The following is a 20157-nucleotide window of genomic DNA, read 5'->3' on the forward strand; positions in this document are numbered from 1 at the left end:
GGTGCGTTGGAGAGGAGTAGTGGTGGTGGCAGGTTTTGGCTTCAGTCCTTTGCCACGGAGCTGTGTCGCACTTTTCCTCCACTTGCTCAAATCGAGTAGAAATCCCTGTCTTTTTGCAAATGGCTTTTTTTTGTCTGGAGGGACCCGTCGGCTCTGAGGACCCTGGGGCTGAGTGGGGCTGCCAGGCTCGGCAGGCGCTGGCTTACCGGGGCAGTGATGAACCTTGGCCCTGGCACCAGGTACATCCACGTGGGGGGACACTGATTTACTGGTGGCTTATGGGGTGAAGGAGCCTGAAATCAGAGCGTTGCTGACATGTGGCGCAAATGGGCCTTGGTGGGGGCAAGCTGGGGTATGCCCTCCCAGCCTCCCCACAAGGCACCAGCAAATTCCCCCGCTGTGGGTGGGCCACCCAGTGTCCTTCCTCCACCCGACCCTGGGGAGCCCTTCCCACCGCGGCTGGAGCACAGGCTGGCATGTTGGGAAGGGCTCTCCTCACTCGGGGCCACCCCAGGGACCCCTAGGGGCACCTCCTCGGTGGGCACGGCTGGGAGGAAGAGGAGGAAGAGGAGCTGCTGTGCGTGCCTCTAGGGACCGGGGGCTCCTGCATGCTGTTGAGGGTGCTCTGCCCCGGTGCTGTGCAGAGCCCACCAGCAGGGTTTCGGGACAGGGAGGGTGCAAGGGGGGGAGGTCTCCACCTGCAGGAGCTCTGCCTTCAGCTCCGTTTCACAGGGCTGGGGAGGGGGGTGACAGCATCTTCCTCTCTCAGAGACGCGCAGAAGGTGGCAGGGCTCCAGTGTGTCCCGTTGGCATGTGGGGTGGGTGGGAGTGCAGAGCCCTGTGCAGGGTCACAGCAAGTGCCCAGCACTGTGGGTGCTCCGGTTTCCTCCTCTTTCACCACAAGCCAAGCTCCTGCTGCACTGACACGGAAGCCGCCCCATTCCTTGTGCTGTTACAGGTCTCTGGCTTTGCCAGCCGCATCCCCAAAATACAAAGGCACGTCACAGTTTGATGCTCTACTTTTGCAAAGTTGATAAATACTAAAAACTTCTGGTGGCCAGTCAGTGGTTCTTGGGAAGGGAGTGAGCTCTTCTGGGCTCTTGGTCACCGAAGGAACAACTCTGGGGAAGTGTACTTCCATTTTTTTAATAATCTATTTCTATAATTGAAGGATTTCAAATTTCTTTTGTAAGAGTCCATGCTTAAACATAGAGGCAAATACAACCAATAATGTGTACTTGAAGTTTAATGCAAGCTAATTCATTTTGGCACAGTCCCAGATATGCTGATTAAATGGCCTGTGAAGTGCTACAATATCTTGATAATGTACATTCTACATTTGATTATATAATCAATTGTGTTGCACCTAATAAAATTTAAATTTAGTGAAAAAGCTGAGAGCAGATTGTATCAGGTGCAGAGTGGGTCTCGGGCAGCTTTAAAGAAATTTCAGCAAGTGTACGGTGTGAAGGAGCATGCGTGTGTGTATCTTCAAAATACCCATCTGTAGTAAACCAGAGACTCGGTAAAACGTTCATCTTAATTTAGGGATTTGTATTAATTATTTAACATTTACAATTACGTAAAATACTAATTGAATTATTTTCTATTTACAATTATTTAAATTATTAATTTAATTATTTTAGGTTTCCAGTTATTCAAATTATTAATTTAATTATTTAAAATGAAAGACTGTGTCCAGAGCTCCTAGCCTCGCTGAAATTCCGGGGGTTGTGTGGCCACCCTGGGGGCTGTCCGTGAAGTCGGGGCACGGTGCGGTTCGTGCACGCGTGTGTCAGCCCCCACCTCTCCCGACTCCTCGGGCTGGAGCCTGGAGAGCAGCGGGCAGGGCTGGGTCCCTGCGTGCAGCATCACTCCCTTGCTTTGCTGCTGGCAAATTTCGTGATGTTTTCTATCCGTCGGTGACCTTGCACCACGTTTTTAAAACAGCTCGGATATTCTTGGCATTGGTTCTGTGGCGGCTTTAGACGGGATGTTCTGCCCCTCGGCCAGACCCAGCGCCCGGCACCGCGTGTTTGCAATGTTCTGCACCATCAGTGGGAGCGACCGGTGAGCGAGGGCAGAGCCACCCTTCACGGCACTTCCCTGCTCGGGGAACGGCGTGCGCGGCCCTGGGGAGGACAGCGTGGCCCCTCCAGCTCCTGCACCGTCTGCGGCATTTTCACTCCTGGTTGCAGCTGCGAGCTCTCTGCTGGCAGAGTCAGCCTGGGGTGCTGGCTCGCCCGCCTGGGGTGATTACTTGGCGTTGGGGGGGGCAGGGCTGTCCCCCCCCACCCCGACCAGGCACCAGGGAGCAGCCACCATCGTCTGGCAAACACTCCTCATTCCGTTGCGGGAAGGTTGGCGCTTTCTGGGTGACTAGCTGTGGCAGGTTAGGGGGAATTTGGCCTGGATTTTATGGCCCTTTGGTAGGAGGCGGTTGATGGGAAACAAATGTGTTATGGCCCCAGACAAGCTGTTGCTACATTTTTTGTTTCATTTTAAAGCAGCACTATCAACCAGTTGGAATATAGGCCCGGAGTATCGCGGGGAGTAATCTAATTAGTATGAAGTCAATTCACTAGTTCCTTTTGTATCTCGTGATTAAATAAGTGGGAAAATGGCTTGAAAATTAGGTGCTAGAACAACCCAATTACATTTCTGTAGCTTTTTGTATTCAATTTCATAAACAATTTTGCTCTTCGCTAGTTAATCAGTGAATGCCTTTTTCCAGTTTGAAAAGCACTTTTGAAATTATAATGCAATTAAATTGTGTGTGGATGTTCTGGCATAGCGAGTGTGAAAGCTGGGGGCCTGGCAGCCAGCCATGTTGTACCTTGACAGTAATGAGTTCCTGAGCTGGCAGCTTGCTGGTGTCATTCATAATATTGTCCATGCTGGGTTACTGTAAAGCGCAGCCACCTCAACTACTTTCCAGCCGGTGTCACCAGGATCCGGGTGCCAGATCCACTGGCTCTCTTTGCGCCGGGGATGATTCCCTGGGAGTGGCACAGACCCGGCTGCAGGACCTGCTTGGAGCTCGCTGAGCAGATTGAGACGCGTGCAAGCGCACGGTGGAGTTTTTTGCAAAGTCCCAGAGAGCTGCGTGCTTGCCTTGAGTTTTCTTCTTTTCCCTGGGTGAGCCTATGAAGGGTTGGTAGGACAGGAGGAGGCAAGGGAGGCAAGTCAGAAGATGTCTCAGTGTCCTGTCCTTCTCCAAGTCGGGGTAGATCTGCCCTTGGTCTCGCTGCAGCTCGCTACCTGACAGCTCCTGGCTCGGGGAAGCAGTCAGTCCGAGCAGCATCCTCTCACCGGGCTTGTTGTCCGCAGCTGAGCTCGCCCCAAGCTCCCACGTGGGCTCCGAAGCTGCTGTTTTTCTCACCAGCCCCAAAACCAGTAAGGGCTGGAGTGTTGTTCAGGCTCCTCTCTTCACAGCCAAAACGCTGTTGATCCATGCAGCATGTGCATCGCGTGCGGTGCCAAGTGGCATCTCATCGGATGCCAGCTGCAAACGACTTCCAGAGGCCCACTGGCTCTTTGAGGCCACCGGGCTGTGAAGACCGCTGCCCACTATGTGCTTCTGTGGCCTCTCTCCGTGGGCCTTTTAAGGTCTGAGTTTTTCAAAGCACGCTTTTTATTCTTGGTGGGTATTTGTCTTGTATGCAGCCCATTCGTGGCGAGCAGGAGCTCAGCTCAGCCTCCCGGGGAAGGGCGACCAGTCTGTGTGATCGCCACCTCCTGTGATTTACAGCCGAGCACCACAAAGGGAAAGGCAGAAAGCTGTGTTAAGAGAAAAAGAAATAATGTTAGAAATAATGACTTGCTTGGCAGGTTTTAACAAGTTCAGTAATGGTATTAGGTGCCCTTGGCTCAAGATAGTAACCTCCTCTTAAATGATCATTACCTGGCTAATAAAGACCTCAGAGCAGGTCATTACAGCTTAATTTAGACGTAGCATCCTGTTTGGTCTGCGCAGCATTGCCATCTTTCAAGCTGTTGAATCTATGGCCTGAACGCCGTGGTTGGCACCTGGGGTTTGCTGGGGTTTTGCCTCTCCTGGCGGCTTGGTGGGGGGCTGAGCATCCCCTCAGTCCTGATGACCCTTCAGCTCGGCTGCTTGGGGGGGGGGGGGGGGGGGGGCACGGGCAGGGGAGGGGACGAGGGGCTTCTCCAGCTCATCACATCAATTCTGCGGCAGCTCCTGGTTTTCATGAGCCTTGCTTCAAGGAGAGGCAGGAAAGAGTGATGGGAACAGATGACCCCATTTGGGAAAGCTTTTAAAGACGTGTTTAATTTCACATCTTTTTTCAAATCAATGGGCTTGAAACAATGGCTGCAGGGCTTTCCCCTGTTGCCATGTTGTTTCAGAGAATCTGTGGCTTTCAGAGTCTTTTAGGTAGTGTTTGCCCAGGCATCCCCTTGATGTGGGGACGCTCCCCTGGCCATGGCAGGACACACCAGGCGCACGCACGTTTCCCTTCCCACCAGCTCCCTCGGGAAGAGGAGCTGGTTTCAGAGCCAGGTAGGAAGGTGTGCAGGAGCAGGGGTCCGGCCCTGCCACCCACTGTGCCAACCCAGCAAAGCTCACTCGCGGATGAGCCATCGTGCTTCCCTAACCCCAACAGCAGCATGTTCCAAATGCAAGTAATTATAATAACCAGCCCCCACCCGCTAGTAATATTTTGAAGACATCTCTTTGATAAGCCCATCTTTTCAGCTAATTTCCTATTTCTGCTGAAAGCAGAGCATCTTTCCTCCTAGTTTTGTAAATCCGTTGTTAAAATGAAGAAAAGGAAATGGAAAAAAGGATCCCCCAAACAACAAACCCGTAACACCAGGCTCAGTGCTGCACCGCCTTTGTCAGCCCTGGATAGAATTATGCATCATGAATAAAACCTGCTGTCAACATGCATTGGTTTCAAAACATTAGAGCATATGGTATGTGATTATCTGTATTGTCAAATGCAATAAAGTGAATTTGGATATAATAAAAAATGTAATATTTTAGAAATTTGGTAATAAACTGTGGAAGAATTGACAGGCAGAGAGTATTTGACGCCTGTAGGCAAACAGATAAAGATGGCAGGACTTTGTGCTCGGCGGGCAGCAGCTAGTGCAGTCGCATTAGGAGCAGCTTGCTTCTCTGATGAGGAAGCCTAACCGGGGAGCTGGCACCGGGGAGCGACAGCCTTCACTCCTGCCCCTGCTGCCGACACCTGCCTTCTCGCTGCTGCTCCGCTTGTCCTTGTCCTCTGTAGGCAGGGGCAGGGGGCCCTGGTCTGCACCCTTTGGCTGCAGGAGAGGTGGCCGGTGGTCTCGGAGTGGCGATGGCGGCTCCCTGGGCTCGCCTCGTGGCACGGTGAGGGGCTGCAGGGCGCTCGTTTGGGGGATGGAGATCAGCGTCCAGGTTGGCCCTGGCTCTGCATGCTGCCAGCCCCACTAGTGGACAGGCAGGAGTGTTGGCTTGAAGCACGAGGTTTCTATTCTGGTTGTTAGGCAGATTAATTGGATTTTACAAGTATTTGGGGTTTTCTTTGATACCAGAAAGAAATCTGTTAGATTATGCCGTGCGCCTCCCACCCAGCTGCACTTCCATCCGTTTTGTACCACTGACTCGTTAAGAGAGCTGGGAAATCCGTACCTGAGCTGAAAGGAGCAGTGGAAAGCTGTGAGGAGCAAGAGTGCATCTGCTCCCAGGTGCTCCCAGAGATCACTTTCTCCTTCAGCATCTCACATTTCAGCCCGATGCTTTAATTCTGAGCTGCTGACAAAAACGCGCCTGCTGAGACACGATATCTGCAAGGGAGAGAAGCTGGGTCGGGAGCAAACCTGGGGGCTTCCTGTGCAGAAAATTCAGATGCAAAAAATGCCGATGTAAGTGTACCACACGTACATGCAATCTTTCTTAGGTCACCGCTAATGCTTCTAAATGATCTGTGAATGCATTAATGGTTTCTGTTAATTAACAATATGATAAAACTGGCATTTAGTAAGTTGGTGTGTAGTATGCATTTCAGTCATTATGTACTCAGCGCTTTGGTTTGATTTCAGAATGTTAATAGGTTAACATTTTAATATAGATTTGTTGTTATGAAAAATGTCTTACAGAAAGCGCAGGTCCCGGTTACGTTTGCGTGGGGTTCCCCTCCCGCAGCCTGGCACCAGTGCCACCATGAGGGCTTCAGCCAGGACCCCTGCCAGGGCAGGCACGCATGCCCCCACCTGGAGAGCTTCTGTCAGAGTGGGGCCTTTGAGAGAGGGACGAGTCCCTGTCGCCCTCGTCCTCCCATCAGGGAGAATCATTCCCCAAAACCAGCCTGGGTGGCTCTGCCTGTTCCGAGGGGCAGGCTGCTGTGTGGCACGGCAGCTGTGCTGCCCAAGGTGCCTTTTTGTTGTGGTTGCTGTTGAGCAGCTCTCTCTGCAAATGCCGTGCGGTCGTGGGAGGACGGAGCAAGGAGCCTCGGCCTTGCAGCTTTTCAGAACAAAAGCAAAGGAGTCTCTCGCTGGTGCCCTTTATCCAGCTGCGCAGCTGACCTCGGCTCTTTGCTCTCCTGCGGCGCGGGTATTGAAACGCTAGCACCTTGTATGGAGGTTTTGATCTAAGGCAGTTGTCTGCTGATTTAATTTTGAGAATTTACTCTCATGTCATGGAGTATATATTGACACTTTAAATACCTGCCCTTGTCTGCCAGGAGAACCTGACTATTTTCCATACCCAACCCGAGGCGCAGGTGAGCACCAAATGGATGTGTAGGCTGCTCTGTGTTGATGGGCGACGTTCACCAGAGCACTGCTAGGCAGCACACTTTATAGGTCAATGAGGGTGATGTTTTCTATGCTAGACCAGAGGTGTTAACCTGCTCTTTCTCCTTCCCCCTCCTGGTGCATCCCTCTCCTGGCCTGGCTGCCGTGAGGGTGGGTTGGGATCTGGTTCTCCCTGGAGCAGGAGGTGTCTTCAGGTGGTACCTTCAGGTGCGGCCATCGCTTTTCCCGGCAAACCCTTCCTTGAAGCTAAGGAGGTAAAATCTGAGACATGTGCGCCTCAGACTAAGGCTGTATTCTGTGAATCGGGAGAGAGTTGCTTCTCTGGAAACCAAACCCTCTCCTTCTGTGTGCCTGCAGCACAGGAAATTGGAATAAGAGGAAATAGCAGGTTAGAATCGGCAGCTTTTATCCAAGAGGGTTTTGAGCTTTAACGAGCTGAGTTGCAGTATGTCAGATGAAAACTTTGAGGAAGGGACTAGAAAGCGGAGGGGGAGGAAACGTGGGACCTGGACCACAAGGAAGATTTAAGTGATTTCTCCAAAGACACAACATAAGAAGGTAGCGAAGTCGGGGCTGAGTTTTCAGGTCCTGGCTGTTGGGTTCTGGTGCTAACAAACAGATGGTTTTTCCCAGAGGCAGGATGAAACCCACAGGTCTCTGTTTCCCAGACTCTCAGGATAATGACTTGAATTACCTTCGCAGACAGCAAGAAGTTAGAAACATACATGGTTTGCTGTCTGAGCAATTAAAATGTCCCAGCCGCTCCGCTTGGTTCATGCTGTTTGTCTGTAAAGACGAGACCCAGTGATGGTGATTACAAGACTTGGTTTCATGCCCCCCTCTCTGCCCCTTCTCTGCATGTTTATTATATTTCTATTTTTTTATAAGGTGGCTTGGCAGTCTGGGATGCGTGGTAGCTTACTAAGTAACTTTTTCCCCTCTGATTACAAGGGATGTGTGAATAAAGTAGAATGGTATTGATTCACACCAATCTATGCATCGACTGTGTGGGAGCCACTTGCAATTCCCAGCAGCACCAGAAAGCTTTGCAACAGGGAGAAATATGACCAGGCAAGTTGAGAAAATAAATTAAACTAGTGTCAACTTTTCTTATTTCTTCCTTCATAATTAATGGATGGAATGGGGCTCGTTTATCAAGAAGAGGAAAAATTAATTGACACGGGCTTTAATGTTATTATACCTGGCTTGTCTGGTCACATTTCTTAATTTTTAAATTATTTTTTACTTTCTGAAAGGCATTTTGTTACAGTTTACAGGACCAGCTGCCAAAGCTATTGGTACAAACAAGAAGGCAGGTGCATAAATAATGCCACAGCAGGACTGGACTTTTCTGTTTCAAAGCTTAAGTAACTTAAATATGGGGAGAAGAGGCATGAAGCAAACACAAACGAGCAGATCAGGTACTGAGCCCTAACACAAAAGGGGAATGCAGCCTGAACTAATATTTCTTCATTACGATGCCGTGTGCTGCAGCGGGTGTCAGGCTGGATATTCCCATCCGTCAGTACAGCCGTTCCTCAGGCAGCGCCTGCGCTGGAGGCCATGGACCCCCCAGGGACCACAGACCCCCAGGGACCCAGGGCCACGCTCCCACTGTGGCAGCTGGGTTGGGAGCCTGGAGCGGGACGGTGCCGCGGGAGCACGTTACATGTGTAAGAGGAGACAGATCCTGCATTAATGAGAGCACCAGCAGGCGACTGCCAGGTTATTCTTGCCTAGCAGCAGGAGCGAGATTTAAGCAGAGCCTGCATCACTTATTGGTATGATGTGGACCACGTAAATCTCTTCCTTTCTCCTTCTGTGCTCTTCTCTCCTGCCCTTGGTCTTTGGGTTTATTGTGCAGGCACAATAGAGCCTCAGTGATTACTTACTTCCCAGAACCATGCAAGGAGCTCTCTGGTGCTTTGGCATGCTGTAGCTGCGGTGAGAGGCGGTCCCAGCTGCAGAGACCCTATGGTCCAGCCAGACAATACAGACACAGCATGGGTGAAGAGGAGCGCTGCAGATGAGATGAAGTGGTTGGTGACACATCATCAGGTGAACCCGAGACAGCCTGGGACTTGAAACCAGCTCCCCCAGGTCTTGTTCCCATGCCTTCATCCACCAGAGCATCTTTCCTGGTGGCGGAAGAGCCTCCTCCCCCAGCAGCGGTGCCGGCACAGAGGGCGGTGGTGTATGTGCCACTGGTGAAGGCAGTTTGAGCTCAGGTGCCGGACTGCAAGCTGGTGACGGAGGTGCCGACAGCCATGGCACTGCCCTGGCTGCGTGAGGTGGGAGGCACCCTGTGGCCAGTGGTCCTGGTTTGCCCACCAGAGCCCTTCGGGGGCTGACCCCAGTGTTAGCCTAAGTTTAACCTTTCTGGCGCAGGGATGCGATCACCTTGTTTTCCTCACTTTAATGCGTGCACGGGCTTGGGAGGGTGAGACCTCTAACCCGCTCAGCTGCTTCCGTGTAGTTCTGCTGATGAGTGACGTTCTCTGTGTGTGCAAACGCAGCTGCAATATATGTCACTGTACACACAGATAGAACTCAGGCTGTGGAAAAGTTGCTGCCAACTAGCAAGGGAGAGTGGATATATTTCATCGCAGTGGTGTCGTCATCTCAGCTATATTTTACCGAGGTTGACATAAAACCTCTCAAGTGACAACAAAGGTGTGAAATATAGTTAGGTCAAGTGTGAAAAAAACAAAATGCAGAACACAGGAGCACTGACATTTGATATCTTCTGTATGGCTTCTTAATATTATTAATGGCTTCTGCTGTTGTTTTTTTTTTAATTATTTTAATCTTTTTATGGTTTCAGTCACTTTCTTTGAACATTTCCCTTATTTCTGAATTCTGTGGCAGAAAGCGCTGCAGCTGAGCTGTCTCCTGCTGCACGGAGCCGTCCGCCCTCCGACCTGGGCAGCCCTTCTGGCCGAACAAGGCTCTGGGTCAAAGGGGGCTGCTTGGAGCAGCGAAGGTGTCTCGGGGGATGCATCCTGTGCCCTCGGACCTGAGGGGGCTGGGCTGGCATCTACAGGCTTGTTGGAAACGTTTCCAGGGGAACTTAGGGTCATTTGGGTACTTGAGACTCTTGATTTGCATGAAGAAATGTGTTTCCCCCGGATTTCCCTTCCCCCGGAATAATTCAAGTGTGTCTGCTCCCTCGTGAAAAGGCCCCTTGTGTGAGTGACCGTTAACAAAGGCTCCTCGTGCCAGGCAGCTGCCCGCAGGGGCTGCTCTGCAGGGTGCTGAGCACCCACACCTTGTTCTGCTTCAGCTGAAGGCAGCTGCATCCTTTGGTAATTGACCCCCAAATGTCTTAGCTTCTAACTAGCAGATACAGAAAGTCCAGTGAGTAAAACAAGTCACCTGAAGAAGCAGCCTCTGCTGAGCACCCACCGCGTGTTGCTGGAGGCAGGAGCCGCTCCGTGGCCACACCAGGCTGGAGCAGACCCACGGCAGGGGGGGGGCTGGAAGTGAGCCCCCTCACACCGAAACCTGCCGTGGGGGGCCACCTCCCTGGCACCTGCCCGGGGGTTCCTTCTGCCATCCTCGAGAGCCCCCGAGCCCCATCCATCATCCCCATCCCTCTGAGATGAGGCCTTGGCACCTCCACATCTCCGTGTGAACATGGAGCGGCCCTGAGCGCGGCTGTGGTGCTGGGACAGGGCGGGAGGGAGGTGCTGTGGGGGCCATGGGATGGGAGATCTCCAGCTGCTTCCCGCTGCTGGTGGGCCCAGGAGGGCGGCGGGGGTGCCCGGTGCGGTGCAGCTCCCCTGGGGCGCTGGGGGGACAAGGCACAGAGCAGAGGCGGCACTCACCACCCCGTGCCAGCAGGCCACCAGCACTGGTCCCAGCTGAGCCACCTTCCACAGCACCTGCAGAGCAGCTTTCCGCGGGACAGCCTCCTCCGCCTCCTTCCTTCACCCGCCGGCCCCTGGCAGCCAGCCGGAGCTGGGCACCGGCCTGTTCCACAGGCAGAGCAAAGCCCCTGGCACTGGGGCCAGGCCTGGCACCCACCCCCGGGACCCCCGACCCTCAGCCGGCGGCAGGACGGCGCGAGTGGCTCCTTGCCCTGAGCGGATGCTAACGGGGGGCATCACCTGAAGGTCTGGAGGCCACCTCTGGGCTTCCTCCAGCGGTGGCACCTGGCTTGGAGGTGCTCGGCGGGGGGCATCTGTTTGCTTATTTTATTTTTTCCCCCTCTTCTTTGTCTTTTCTTTTACAGAAAAGATATTCAAATGAATATTCAGTTTTATTCATTTGAATAAAAAACCCAACCGTTTGACTCTGTTAAATGCTTATCTCTTAAATAGAGCTTGTTAGCTTCCAATAATAGCTTCATTCAGAAGGATGCAGTATAATTTCATTTTAAAATGTGTGCTCCTTGACAACCGGAATCCTATTTATGTCACCATTTTAAACAGCCTTCTTTGTTTTGTGTTAATCTTTTTCATACACTTTCTGAGAACCCTTTTTTTGTTGACTTTTAGTACCTCTCAGAAGAAATAATTGTCTGTTTAGTCCAGGAAGGTTTCTGAGAGTGTTGGTAATTTAAAAATGAGCATGTATTCATTATGCTAACTAATAAGGCACGTATGCAGTAATATTTTTGTGTGTGTACAATTACTAAAAGGTGGAATCTGATATTCAAGAAGTGAAACCAGAAAAAAGGATCCATTATCTGCCACTTTTAAGAAGTTTTTAATTCTGGGGTATACAATCTCTTGGGGATTCTTCATTTCAGGAACCATAGCATCCCTTGATTTAGCATCCTATGGATTTTTAAGTGCCTGTATATGTGCAGATTAAAATCCTCTGGTTGCTTCTCAATCAGTTGAAGATGTCGGTAATCGTGAAGGTGAAACGCTGCCAGCCTTCAGCTCCGGCTGGAGCACCCTGTGTGGGCTCTGGGTGTGACAAGGGACGGGGGGCAGCGCTGGGGTCCCTCACCAACCCACCAGGGCTGGGCTTTGGTGCCAAACCAGCCGGGCTGGCCTGTGCCAGGTGGCACCGATCCTTTAAAAACCTGCAAATGAGTGTTGACACCTATGGATTGTTATTTTTTTCTTGTTACAAAATCTGTAAATGCAGAAAGCTGGGTAGCTATCTGATTTAATTAGACAAATAATTTCTTGATAAAGCTGTATTTAAGCCATATGGGGTGGATGAGAATGGGAAACGTGTTTCCAAATCCAAATGTGTAATGACTACAGTGGGCTTTCTTGCAGTGTTACGTGTATTAAGGCTAATCTCCTCTAAATTCCCTCTCTCCTCCATCCTGGCAGTGAGACCTGACAAAAGTTGAAAGAGAAATCCTCAACTACAGTACTTGCTAATGAGTTACTAATGATGAAGATGTTGCTGGTGCTCAAACAATTAATGGCTTGTAGACCCGGACTGGCCATCTCGTTGCGCTGGGCAAGGCCGGTCCCTGGTGACACGCTGCTCCCAGCTCCGGTAATTGCCCATGCAGTGTGCTCCAGGATTCCTGGGATGCCATATTCAGCCAGTTAACCACAAAAAATTTAGTTTTAACTACAGGTCTGTTTAAGGTAGATTTAGAGGGAGTAATTTCGAAGGCAAATGAAAGACTTTAGTTAAGTAAAATCCTTCAAGCTGCTACATGCTTTAAGTGCAAAGCAAAATAGTGCTCTGAGCACTCTTGGATGGTGTGTCGTGCCTCGGAGGAGACCTAGAAACTGTTTCTGGTGGGGTTTGCCCCAATAAGAGGGTCCAAAGAGGGATGGGAGCGTTCCTTATTGCTGCACGTACTGTGCATTCCCAAACAAGCATCTGGGAGCTGCTCAGACCTCACCTTGAAACGCTCCTCACAGCTTCAAATGTTGTAGCCTGCCAAGTGTATCTTGTACCCGTAGGTTGCCAAAACCCCTGTATAGTTTTAATATTTTGTGCTGCACCCCATCAAAGCAAATCTAGCATGTGTTGGGAAGGATGGAGTGGTGCTTTGGGACCCCGGCACAGAAGCTGCTGGTGGCTGGGTGCCTGCTGGTGCCAGGGGTCTGGGGGGGCGGGGGGTGCCAGCACGGTGCGCATGCTGGAGGGTGCTAGTCACAATGGGAAGGGTCAGTAGCAAAGCCGGCTTCGCTGCTGTGTGCCCCCCAGCTGGGGCTTGGGGTGGGTGCCACAGGACAGACAGACACACGGCTGGCAGCAGATGGGAGCCGGCTCATCAGTCAGCAGAGACCAAACAGCATTAGTGCGGTGCGTGGCTGAGCGGAGGGATGCTCTTGGGCAAAACTGCCTGTGGAGAGTAACACCGGGCAGCGCTGGGCTCCCCTCCATCCTCCTTCCCCCTCGCCCCAGCCTGGGGCGAAGGCTGCCAATGGGGATGCCCACGCTCCAGCTCGCTGGACTCAGAGCCTGGTGCTGTGAAGACATCACGTGCCGTCTTACCAGTGTTGGGTCCATCAGTTTTCAGTGTGGTTTGGGGGATGGAGCTCATCCTGTTGTTACATTTTTAAGATTTCATTAGCTTAATTGGTGTCGATGTTGACTCATCGAGCCTTTGCCAGAAACGTAGCACGTTAGATTGGGTTTTGTTTGTTAGCTTGATACTTTTTTTTTTTTTTTAAAGGAAGGAGCAGGGAACATGCCTGTGTACTGCTGTGGTGGGCTGCCAGGTTTCTGTAGTGTGGCCCCGGCAGAGCAAATGCGGTGTACGGCTACAGGCAGGCAGCAGGCATCAAACGGCCCTAAAGCAGCCCCAACCCACTGCTCCTTTGAAGCAGAGAAAAGAGAGGAATGATTAGATCAGAGGCCTTAAATGTAATGGTTTCGTGGAGGCCTCAGGATGTCCTGATGAGGTATTAGAGGAAGTAATTCAGGAAGAAAGGGACAAATAACCACCTCCGGAGCCCAGCTGACCCGCGGGGCCGGCTGCATCTGTGCAGGACGGAGTTGAGTTGCGGTGGCTGTGCCGCCCGCCCCGGCACGCAGCAGTGGGGACATTTGGTGTTTGCTCAGAGCAGGTGGAAACAGAGTGCTGCTGCGTGTTTGGGGAAGCATTGGTATTTTTTTCTTTGCCAGGGCTAAATGAGGAATCATCTTCTGTCTTCCTGGGTTTTTATTTTTTGGAGCCGTGTAATGAGTCAGCTCTAATGGAGAAGTCCCATGGAATTAAACAAGAGATAAAATCAATATGGTTCCATAGAAATATAATTGGGTTTGTAGAGATTGCTCTTAAAAACCTATAAGGTTTAAAAGAAAATATGGCCTCATTGTAGTTTCTGAGCCATCGTGTAACTGGGATGTAACTATCCATTAAATTCTGCAGGATGGATCAAAAAATCCATAAGGAGGTTTTAATTCCCCATTAAATCCTATGGAAGAGCTGGAACAGAACCGTATTAATTTTCCCCGAGACAATGCTTCTTCCCTCCATTAGTCTGTGATAAGTTCAGCAGCAGCTCCATAGACAGCAGGTGTGTTTACACATGCATACTTTTATGAAAGTTTTCTGGAGTCCCGATGGCTAAGTAATGCTTTATTGAAGTGAAATTGTTCAACTTAACTAATACTTTCCTTTCCCCCTCCCCTTTTTCTTTCTTTATTAAATAGGATTTGGCTTTGTAACTTTTGAAAATGAAGACGTGGTGGAAAAAGTCTGTGAAATTCATTTCCACGAAATCAATAACAAAATGGTAAGTTGTGTTCGGCAGCGCGTGTCAGCGGCAGCGAGCTCTCACCCTTTGTCACAGCCATGTGCCATGCCTGGGTGGTGGCCCTGGGGGATACCCTTCTCCTGAATGGGGTGCCGGGCACAGCGGGGGGGTCATGGGAGCAGGGTGTTGAGGCTGGACCCCACTCCCGTCCCCGTGCCAGCCGCACAGGTGTCTGTCCCCACAGCAGCGCAGGCACTGCCAGCAGGCTCAGGCAGCCGCCCCGGAGCATGTTTGGTGTGGGAAGCCAAAGGGCTGAAGATGGGGTCAGACAACCTGCTCCACTCCTGCGCCGGCCTTGGAGAAGCCCTCCTTCTCCCACCCGGCTCCCGGGGGAGCCGTGGCAGCCACTGCCGGCTGCCTTTCGGGGTCTGGAGGAGGGCAGTGGACTGGGCAGCTGCTACAGGCAGCGCGCTCCCAAAATAGCTCCTGTGTCATGGTGCTGCTGCCTGATGGGCCGTGTCCCCTGGGAAGCTGTGGCTCTGCCGTCGAGCCGCGATCGCTTCCCACCCAGGCCCAAGCCAGGAGCCGGACCCTGATGAAGTTTCTCCTAAACGACAGTCGGGTCCCGGTTTGTGGGTTGCCCTGTCAGTAAAGCCACTGAGCCGGATGAAAAAGGGCATTCGTATTTCAATTGATGCAGTAACTTTGATATTTTGAGCTAAAATATTCTTTTTCCCTTTGTCAAAACATCCTTTGCTTCTCAAATGTGTATTCAGATATGCATTGTATATTGGTCTGATATGTGTTCACAGACTTTAAATTCAATAATAGAGCTTTTAGTGTGGATAAGATCAAAGCAATCTCCTTGGCATATGCTGGAGGCCTGATTCAATATTTGACTTGCTAATTTTTCCCAGGGCACTGAAATAATATTCCTCATATTGTTCCTCACTGCAGTAGGCATCCGAGACAAAAGTGAGGGTCTCCTTGGCAAACTGAGGGGTGGGATGGCAGGGCAGGGCTGGGGCAGTTCTCCTTGTCCCATGGGAAGCCTCTCGCTCCATCTCGGATGGGTGCCGCCGGCTTTGCCACTGCCCTGTCTGAGCACCTCGCTGCTTCCCCAGCCGCTCCTGCTCCCAGGGTCTCCTGCCGCTGGCGATACCTCGCGTGGGTTGTAGGGGAGGCTCCTTCCCCTCCATATAGTTACTAAATGCTGGTTCAGCTGCCTTAAAACAAAAAGAACAAACCCCAACCACCCCCATCCCAGCATCCCGACGACAGACCCAGCAACAATTAGAAATGCTTGGAATTTAAACTTAATTTAGGTAAGATCATCAGCTGGGAGGGGAGAGCTACAGTGCCATGCTCCGGGGTTTTCCTCCCACTCTGTGGCGGGTGGGTGTGTGTCGTGTCCTACTTTGTAGGTTAGTGATTTCACACGGTGGGTTTCTCTCTGGAGCAAGGCTGGCCGTTGCCTGGTGCAGATCAGCGCTGCCCGGCATGGCCCTGGCAAGGTGCTGGTGTGTCCCGGCAAAGCCGGTGCCAGCAGTGGGGCAGAGCGCACTGTGTGATGCTTCGTAGCAGGGCGTGAAGGGGATGTGGAGGATGCAACAGGATGAAAACACATGAGGAACAGCACAAGGAGCAAAAGAAACAGCATAGGCTGTTGGTGTTTTGGTGTGGCGCATAATTAAAATAGATTCTTCCCGGCTGTCTGCGCCTGCCTGGTGCACGATCCAGGTGCCACGATGCTTTGAGCATTCTCTTCTTGTCACTCCTTCTAGAGCACTAATTTTAAAAGCAGCCCACGAGGGAGGAGATGAGACATAATCCTGTCTTGGGACTGACTCATCATATTGCTGATGTGTCTGCAGATTAATTACCAAACAAACCCAGGCAGGGGCAGGAGGGCTTGTGCACGTGTGTGTGACCCTGAGCCGGTGCAGTGGCTGGAGCTGACACACAGCTGGCTGAGGGTCAGAGTTAGGCATAGGTGCACTTTCCACAGCACCCTTGAAGACAAACTACTCTCACTTCATTTTTAACACACCCCCTTCTAGCACTGAACCCCAAAGGGGACGGGTTCTCACAGCCCCACTTGAGGCGATGAGGTTTGCAGCCCCTTGGTGAGCTGGGACAGGGACCCCCATCCCGTCCCCATGCATGTCCCCATCCCGTCCCCATGCATGTCCCCATCCCTGGGCTGCTTGGCTGGAGCATCCATGGCTCCACAGGCACCAGCTCACCCTGAGCTCACTCTTTCCTGTCTCCTGAATGCTGCCATTTCCCAAAATGTGGGGGCAGGCAAAGGGTGGCAGGGCTGCTGTTGTTCACCAGCCTATTTCTAGCCTCCCGTCTCTGTGGCAGGCTATTTTTAGCCCACCCATTCTCCTGCTGCTGCCATCCGTAAAGCTTAGAATGTCAAACGTAATATTAAAGGAGCAGTGTGAAAGTAAAAAGAAAATGCCAGTGAGGTATTTAATAAATGAAACTTGGAATTTACGTGGGAGGCTAAAGATGCTCTCCAAACATTGCAGGGTGGAACAAATAAAGCCCAAACAAGCTATTCCCAGCCTACCGTTCCTTTGACACAAACAGGCTGCTTTGCAAAGAGAAAGCTGGTTTTCTAAGAGGATGCAAAAGTAGCTGAAAAAGAAATGTGACAGACTAATTTATTTTCCTTTAGATCCCACTGTGATAGAGTCGTTCATATCGGGGATATGTGGGACAAGCCCGGGTGAGCGGCGCGATGAACCGAGCCTGGCCCAGGCGCTTGGCACTGAAGTCAGGTTCTCAAGTCAGGCTCTGGAGCAGCTGGCAGAAATGTTGGGCTGGCTTAAAATAGGCTTCAGCGCTGCGTAGCACCTGTGTCTGTTTCTCACGGTGGGGTTTTGGGGGGTTTATTGTGCACATTTTTTTAATATACCAGTATTCTTCAGGCTTCTCCCCAGACTGGCAGCCTTCACTGTGTGGTGACGTTTTAGACGTGTGTTTCACACACCACGTGCCTTTGGGTTTTCATCCAAATGTTGTGTAGTCTAAGGCACCTCCATCCCTGGAAAGACTAAACCGCGCACTACACGCAGAAGGCAGGAGGGAGCACAAGACCACCAGTATCCAAGGGCCCTGCAGTTACTGGGAGCAGAGGAAACACGATGGGAAACCAGAAAACCACCCCCAGCCTCACACAGATGTTTTGGGAAGCTACAAAGGATGTTTTGGGTCCTTTGCCAGCTGGGCGCCGTGGAAGGCAGAGGTCAACCCCTAGATGTGGTGTTGGGCCTCATGCACAATCCTGCTGCCTCTCCAGTTGGTGCCCTACTGGTGGTGGTGGCAGCGGGTTTGCAGGCTGTGTTGGGGGCTACAGGGAGCGTAGTGCAGGCTGGGGCATGCCACGCTGCTCAGCTGGCTGCAGGTGTGACCTGGGCTGCAGGCCTGTGGGGTGTTGCCGGTAGCTGCTTCTGGAGCAGATGTCTTCGGGCGGGCTTGGCCAGGCGACCCTGCTGCTCTGTGTACCAAGCATCTGGGCCCAGAGTGGCTGTAGGGCTGGAATGGGACGTGGCGTTGGCTTGCCAGGAAGGCATGTCAAGGGACAGGGGGGGAGGGTTGGTGGGCATGAGAGATTTGTGTGTGGGTGTATGTTTAATCTGGGTCCAGAAATCACCCTTCTCCCTTGTGAGCAAATTGCTTTAGTGCTGTAAGTGTGTTCTGATCTTTTGTCCCAAATCTGCCCAGTGCCCCAGCTCATCACACCTCGGTGCTCCCTCACCCTTTCCAGCCTCCCCATGGGCATCAACCCTCGTTTTACCCTCCAGGCCGATAACCAGAGAGTTAAGAAACCACCTCCAGTGGAGAAAAATTAGACACAGAAGCTTCAGTTTGAGGACCCTCCTGCAATCCCTGGGGAACTCTTCAGAGCTGGGATTCTCCCTTCTCTCCTCCATGAGGCATTTGGGCACCGAGGCTCAAAGTGTGCCTGCCTGTGGGGGCTCTGGTGGGCAGCAGGTCAGGGGGAAGCATTGCTGCTTGTTGTTCCCTGCTGCAGGATCGCTATGAGCTTGTAGAGCTGGAGCCTGACGTCTGATGGGCTGTTGTGGGAGAGCACCTGTGGGCTCTGCTGTGAGCTGTTGTGCAAAGGAGCCGATGGCCATGGTGACAGGCTCTTTGTGGGCAGCTCATCGCAGTGAGGGCATGAGGCCCCTTCAGGGCCAGGCTGGACGGGGCTTGGGACAACCTGGTCTAGTGGAAGGTGTCCCTGCCCATGGCAGCGGTGGGAACTAGATGATCTTTAAGGTCCCTTCCAACCCAAACCATTTGATGATGATTTGGTGATTGACCCCGTGCAGGATGGTGCTGGGCAGGCAGGTACACGAGGCATCACTGACGTTCGTGGTGCTAGGGAGAGGCAGAAGGTGCAGTTGCTTTAGAAGCCCCATCTGTCAGCTGAAGGACACTGCAGACCGCTTGCAGGTTGGATGCATTCCTGCAGTGTTGTCTTCAACGTGCTTTTAAATGATGTAGCTCGTGAGCTTTACAGCAACGCCGCCCTGGCCAGCTTCTCCACAGGGGCTGGGCTCTCCAGCCCCCATGGGACGAGAAGGACCTGCCCAACACCGGGTGTTCTGTGGACAAACTAGATTGATGCATCACAAGAAAGTCTGGTGAACTCCTCTGCTCACCCGTAGCTGCCAACTTCTCCTGTTGCAGTCTGAGGAGGTGACATCCCTTTGTCCCCACCGTACCTTTGTCAATGATCGAATGCATTGGGTTTTTTTAATACCCTTCTAACCTTTCTGCTGTGGCCTGGTGTAGCGCTGCCTTTGCAGCAGCACTGGGTGGATACAGATTCCCCTGTTAGGGGAGCAATGGTTTTGCCTTGCCGTGGCATGAACGGCACAGCATCCCCAAGGTAATGGGATCTCAGCTAACTGTGAATCACACGTTGCTGGCAAGACAAAGTTGCCTTGTCTTTGGGTGGTAAAATGTTTTTTTGTGCATCGTGACTATGTGTGCATTCTGCTGTCCTCAAAATAGCCCTGGTTTCCCTGGAAAGCTGTTAGCCATGGGTTTTTTTGAGACATCCTGGTGCTGAAAGCTGACAGCCTGTTTTGTTGCGCTGGGTATAAGAGGCTTTTAACTCCCCATCTCAGCCATCCTGGGTTCTAGTGGCTTTGACTGCTTGGCTTGACCCAAGAGTACCCCAGTGTAATGTTAATTCTCCCAACTAGACTAAACAAAAATAGTGAATTTTAGTTTCCCTGCTTTTTTTTTTTTTTTTTTTTTTTGCTTTAGAGTAAAACTTTCTTTGTTAGGCTGCTGAAAGTGAAGCACATCCCTCCTACAGAGGAGATGGAAAAAATCTGGAAATTATTAAGATGCACAGAAATGCTGAACTGAAAGCTTGTGCAAGATCCGGATTTATGTACAAAGTCCCTGCATTGGGCGGGCTCTTGGGGGTGATTCGGTACTGAGCTGAGCACTGACTCATAAATCCAGCTATATTCCCTCTTGGAGCAGTCCTGTTGTACGTTCCGCTTTGCCAGCACACGAGTGACGTCCCGGCTGCCTCCAGGGCTTTACCCTCGTGGTAACCGTGGCTGCAGGATGGTTGTGGCCATCTCCATCCATCCCGTTCCCCGTGGAGGAGAGGGCTGGCTTCTTGCAGAAGAGCAGCCTGGCCACTTTTTTTCTGCTTTTGCAGCCTCTGTTAGTGAAGAGGCACCGTCCAAGCCCACTGCCAGGCTGCTGGCATGGTGCTTCG

General features: G+C 51.8%; 1 protein-coding gene across 10 annotated transcripts in view; it reads left to right on the forward strand.

Annotated features, from left to right (window-relative positions):
- The window catches only part of MSI2 (musashi RNA binding protein 2), a 255804-nt gene that overhangs the window by 182503 nt on the left and 53144 nt on the right, over positions 1 to 20157 (forward strand). For all 10 annotated transcript variants that reach the window (XM_056327735.1, XM_056327727.1, XM_056327753.1 and 7 more), the window contains one exon: positions 14353 to 14435. In XM_056327735.1, the coding sequence (XP_056183710.1) occupies positions 14353 to 14435 (83 nt within the window). The remainder of the gene's footprint in view (positions 1 to 14352; positions 14436 to 20157) is intronic.

Source organism: Falco biarmicus, chromosome 1, assembly GCF_023638135.1.
Source record: "Falco biarmicus isolate bFalBia1 chromosome 1, bFalBia1.pri, whole genome shotgun sequence".
Lineage (NCBI taxonomy): Eukaryota > Metazoa > Chordata > Aves > Falconiformes > Falconidae > Falco > Falco biarmicus.